The sequence below is a fragment of the Chaetura pelagica genome, unplaced genomic scaffold (genome assembly GCF_000747805.2).
Source record: "Chaetura pelagica isolate M959 unplaced genomic scaffold, ChaPel_1.0 scaffold3, whole genome shotgun sequence".
Classification (NCBI taxonomy): Eukaryota; Metazoa; Chordata; class Aves; order Apodiformes; family Apodidae; genus Chaetura; species Chaetura pelagica.
Genome location: NW_009952974.1, coordinates 11156813 through 11162746, shown reverse-complemented (window position 1 = coordinate 11162746; position 5934 = coordinate 11156813). Strand labels below are relative to the sequence as shown.

The window sequence follows — 5934 nt, the reverse complement described above, 5'->3', positions numbered from 1 at the left end:
TCTTCCAATATTTTTTTCAGAGCTTCTTTTTCTGCATCTCCTTCTAGCACTTCCCATGTAACATCCTTGTTCCGAAGCTGTAAGTTGCCATTATGTTCTGCTTTGGCTTTTTCCAGAGCTTCTTTTGCGATATCCTTAAATAGGATAATTCCCTTAAAAAGAAGAACAGCATTTGCATTTAAATCTTACTGAAATAACACTAGAATGATGAACAACCTATCATGTGAGGTATCTTGGTGAGTTACTCTTACGTTATGTAAAATATGCCTGGACTGATGCAAAACTCTTAGACTGTCCTAACAAACAGTCTCAGTCTCAGTTTTGAACTTAGTACCTGAGAAGACTGGAACCTTTATATGCTCTTCTGAAAAAAAATAAGGGAATAATTAAATTCTCCAGATATTCTGCAATTCCACAAGCCAAATAAAGTTTCTTATTTGATTAAATATGAGAAGTATTTAATCTTTCTGTTTCAAACTTTAATACAGAGATCTTAATTCCTTGTCCAAGATTCTACTAACCTCCTTTGCACCTCTGACAAAGTGTATCCATTTGATTTCTCCATGATCAGAAAATACTTCATGGAGATCTTCTCTGCATGTTTGATCATCTAGATCACCAGAAAACTTCAAAAGACATCCTGTCTTTTCTTCCAGAGACTTCTAAATTAAAAATAAAATAAAATAAAAAATCCACATTTTTGTTCAATTCTTTTAAAACATGCTAGTGTTAAACAAGCATTTGAAGTCACCTTGCTTAGCACCGTCAGTAACCCAAGCATTCTTCCTGTGTAGCTTATTTATGCTGATAGACATATTTTGCATGTGGTATGTCCCTCTTTTTTTTTTTTAATTTTATGTGCTTACTATGATAATTTATGTGGAGCTTAGGAATCCTTTCCCTTAAGGGTGTTACTCAAAATTTTACAAAAAAATTCTTCTGAAAGCTGACACTTAAGGTTAAAAATCTAAATAAAATACTGATTAAATCATTACTGGATCCTTTAAATACCACAGAAGAACAATAATCTCAGTGGTGCACTTAGGATCACTTCTGAACAGGTAAACATGCCTAACAATTTAAATTCAGTAAATGGTCCTTTAAACAAAATTAGTCTCTTGAAAGTAACATCAAATACCATGAAAAAAAAATAAATCTTTCTCTAGGTTAGTTGGAAAAGCTGAATTGATGTTCTATGAAGTGCTCTATATTACAGAATTTCAACCTCTGAATATCCCACATTAGCTTTACAAATGTAGCTGCAGGAGCATTTTTATGATGTGTGGACTGAAAACCCATACAAAAGCAAGCATTGCAGAGTTTTCATGTATAGAGATTTAAGAAACCCATACCATTTCAGCATCTGCTGCTTGTTTCTGTTTTTCTTCTTTTTCCCTGTAGAAAAGTTATATTAGTTAATAGTGGGTTAAGGTGTGGTCAGGTGAGCAAAAACAGGCATTTCAAGTGATAATTAATGACTTACTGTTTAGCTCTCGCTTTAGCTTCTACTTTATTTTGTCTCCTTTCTTCATTCTTCTTTGTACAATATTCCTCCCTTCAATAGAATATAAGAGAAGTTAATACCACTTAAAGTACTTCAGTATAATGACTTTGTAAGACAGCAGTAGCCAAGAACAGTTGAGGTTATCTTTCAGAGCTGATATACTAGCCTCCAAGAGGTGCAGCTGTCAATACCTTTACAACAGGATAGAAATGTACATTTCTCAGGTCATCAGGTTCTTGTCTAAATCCACTCCTGACCATTATTAGTTCATACATCAGTAAAGTGGACTTACTTGAAAAGTACTATCAGGTCTGTGTCTTTGTACTTTTGGTTTGGGATCTCTGTAAACTTCTTAGCAGATTCAACACTATCAAAAACTGCAAATATTGAGCCCTGTTAAATGGTAAAAGACATTCAGTGTTAGAGTGAAGGAACAGAATATTGTCCAGGGTAAATCCCTGCCCTAGGTCTAACTGTTCATTGCAAGAGTTACCTTAAATGTTCTCTGCAATGTTCTCCTCATTTGAATGTTTTCAACTGGACCTTTATCCTCAAGCCATTCTTTGATATCATCAAGAGTTGCATCTAGTGGAAAGCCTTTCTGCAAGAGAGCAACAAGCTTCAATTATATGCAACAAACTGACACTTAGAAATTATAACCTAGTTAGAATGAGTTAATTCAAGCTCAACTTAGTTTTCAGTTAGTGTCATGCAGAACAACACAGAGCAAAGCATCAAGTTTACTTACAACATATACAGATCTGTTTTTAATTGCAGCCTTGTACTGGTCATTTAATTCAGGAAGAGGTTTGTTTGGAGATCTTCTGATTTTAGTTTTGTCTTCATTTATTTCCATTAGACCAGTCTTGGATTTCCTTAGTGCTTCTACAATAACACTAAAATCTTTTGAAAGGCGACTTAACCTAGTGAGTAAGCAGACAAGAGGTTACTACAAATACATAGGCAAAGCTGAAGCCAAATGTTAAAACAGCAATATGAGTTGTACATGCAGACCAGGGATATTTGGCCCCAAACAGAGATAAGTAGCTGGAAGCTACCCTTCCACCCAGATTAGTTGTGCTTGGTTTTACCTGTTGAATTTGATCATTACTTCTAAAGGCACCCAACCATCATCTTGTTTGATCTGTTCCTTCAAGAACTTGTCTCTTGGTAGATTGTGATTGCCAAAATAGTACTGTAAAAAAGAAGGGAGAAGGGGGCTTGAGATCTCAGTCTTTAAAAGCTCATTTTCAGTTGACAACTTACTGCAGTGGATTGAGACATAGCAAAATTCATAAATATGAACAAATCATAAATCTGAAATGATCGTCTTATTACTAAATCATTGCTTTAACATTATACTTTTCCCAAAGTTAGCTGCAACACATAAACTGTAAAAAAACACAGTGCTTCATCCAACGGGACTAATGAGACAAAGACAGACTGCAAGTTTTTTTAGCAAAGGCATGAAGCTTCTTCTGGTCACATAATTATCAACCTGATCAAACTCTGCAGAGTCAAAAAGTTCAATTTGTCACAAACAGATTCAGGCTTTAGTCCTTCCTTAAGGAATGTATAACCAAGAATATCTGCCATACTGAGAAATCAGGCACACAGGCTCGAGTTTCCAGGTCTCGTTCAATAAAATACTGTACAATGTAAAAATTATTATTACCTGTGACAGATCTTTTTAAAGAGCTGAAGATTCAAGCCTAACTCCCTATAAAGTTAAATTCCCTACCAACTCCCTACCAACAAATGTCTCCAAAACTGCATCTCAATAGAGATTCCAAACTATAAATTAAACTTACCTCAATTTGCTGACAGATTTTGCTTTCCAAAATAGACATGTTTTCGCCATCTCCGTTTTCAGCCATTTTCAGCAGCTGTGTTAAAGAGAATTTAGAGCAAAGGCACTAAGTATTGAATAGTACTTTCTACAGACTCATATTTGTATAGTGTTGCATTTCACTGCAGCCAGATCTAAACAAGGTAACACACCAATTCTTCAGCCATACATTTATGCTCATGAGCCAACTTTAAACATGACTGCAGAACATCAAGGAAAAACTATTAAACAAGTGGGAAAAAAACCCAACAAGTAAAATACTTTGTTGTTTAGGCAGATTTAGATTGTGAAGAGTAATCCTTGAGGAAAAATGCAGCTTTATAAAACTGCCAGAAATTGGTTTGATTTCACTTTTGAACTCTGAAGCACAGGTTTCTTCCTTATCTGTTTGGGCACTATCACACTTGATAAATGCAATTATGGGAGATGAAACAGTTTCATGGCCCTCGGTTACCCCAGCTCACTAAGACTACAGGTGAAGGTGGGTTTGGACTCACAAGGCTTGCATGGCTTACTGGGAAATTTAAGCATACACATTCTGATCTTCTGCCACTCACAGGACAGTATCATCTTTCAGAGCATCAAGATGGAGTGACAATGCAGAAGTGGAGAACACTCCCCTGACACTCCTTGTCACAGGAAATTATGTTCTTCATCAGAACACAAGTCTGGCAGCACCATCTTATTTTAGTAGTTTAATTCACCAACCATTGTTCAGTCTACTGCAGTCTGTAGTATTCCCATTTCCTCCTCTTCCTGATCTCAAGGCTACATAGCCTCCTTTGACCTGCTTGTAGTTCTTCTTAATCTAGGCATTTACAGCCTTAAAATCTGCAGCCCGGTGTCCACTACTGGACTTACAATTGTACCAAACACCCTTAAAAGCATTATTTCAGCAAGTGTTAATTGACAGCTGTGCTCAGAATGTGATCCGTCTGTCTCTAAAGCACTTCACTAAAATCCAGGCTGTACTACACAAGCTAACAGTTGCAGTTCCTCTAGAGAGGTCTTGTATGAGCCACCCTGACTACAGGACACTGACTTAGTTCACCACCACATTCAGGTGCTGGTACTATCTTAACACTCCCCTATGATGTCTCCAACACCAGACTTGTGAAATAAACCAGTGTTCTATTTTACATTATAACTAGTTTGGTGTAATTTAATGCCAATCTATGGAGTAGACTCAGCTTTTTCCATTGTATGAACTAATTGACTACACTCCTTATGTACTACTGTAACACCTGATACAAGAGAAAGTTATCCCCCACTGAAGAAAGGGAAGAACAGTTCCTTTAGATAAATTTATGACTGACTTGATTCAGCTTGTAGAAAACACTAGTGATGGAGCTGTTAGGGCAGAGCATAAGAGGAGAAAAACCAACAACAAACAAACAAAAAGAAAAACCTTCCTATGGCAGCAATCAGTTGCAGTGGGTTAGTTTTGACATTCAACTATATCTTCAAGGTTGAAAAAAAAGTACTGAATGGCAGCTATGTGAACTTCTGCAGTGTGAAATACTGTCTGGCCTCCAGGGATGCTGTACCTGCTTGCTCCTTCAGTGGCTTTCTCTGTTTTACCTATCATACTGATTGGTGCATGGATTTTGTGGAGCAAGTTTTCCTTAATGCAAGTTGTTAAAACCTTGGGGCCTTTTGGCTGCATGCTGCTGAAGCACTGACAGTTGTCACACAGTTCATGAGGTGGAGATTACACAGAGGCAGCATGTCTGAGATAGTACAGTTACAAGAGAACCCACCTGTAAAACTTTGACTTAGCTTTGATTTTGTTGTTTAGAAAGAAACCCCTCCCAATCTGTCCAGGATAGCCTGGCTCTTCTAGCCTTAATTACAATGGAAAATTACAGTCAAGCTCTTTCACTGGAACAATTTGATCCCAGACTATATTAGATCATCCCAAAAGAACTCTCAAATGAATTTTCATCTTATCAATAATTTAGTTTCTGAGTCTGGACAAAGCTTAGTTGCAGGCTAACTGCTCCTACTGCTACTGTAACAGAGGGGAAGGCTTTATTTTAAAAAACAAAACCAAAACAGTATTCCCAAAAAACTAACATGGAAACATTATTCATGCAATGCATTGTTCAAGAACCTGTGTATGAGAGTTCTGAGCCTTCTGACCAGATTTATCAATATACAGCTTTTTATCTAAGGTGAGGATTAAAACTCACCACTCATTATCACAGATAACTTTCACAGTTGTCTTTCAAGGAGAATCTGTACAATACGACAGGATCTTACAAGAAGTAACAATAGAAATGTCGGCTCCTGAACCCTGTACCTACGCTAGGAGACCACCAGTTGGTTCCAAGACGCTTTTACAGTGCTACAGTGCTACAGCTACACAACCCCCCCCCTCAGCCCGCCCCAAGCCCCGTGGCAGAGGTTCCCGCCCAGTGGACACCCGGGCCCGGCAGCACCGGGAGCGCTGCCCTCAGCCCGCCCCAAGCCCCGCGCTGCTCCAGGGGCCGGCCCGGGACCCCGCGGCGGGGCAGCTGCGCTAACGCCCACCTGCACCCCCAGGACGGGCCGCAGCGCATCCCAGCCCCGCACCGAGCCC

The 5934-nt window shown here is 38.5% G+C and overlaps 1 protein-coding gene across 1 annotated transcript in view; it reads right to left on the bottom strand.

The window, feature by feature from the left end:
• The window catches only part of SSB (Sjogren syndrome antigen B (autoantigen La)), a 9130-nt gene that overhangs the window by 1046 nt on the left and 2150 nt on the right, over window positions 1-5934 (bottom strand). Inside the window, 9 exon segments of the mRNA XM_009996136.1 lie at window positions 1-152; window positions 522-662; window positions 1353-1395; window positions 1484-1555; window positions 1797-1897; window positions 1998-2105; window positions 2253-2427; window positions 2596-2699; window positions 3316-3390. Of these exon segments, the coding sequence (XP_009994438.1) occupies window positions 1-152; window positions 522-662; window positions 1353-1395; window positions 1484-1555; window positions 1797-1897; window positions 1998-2105; window positions 2253-2427; window positions 2596-2699; window positions 3316-3381 (962 nt within the window). The 5' untranslated portion in view covers window positions 3382-3390.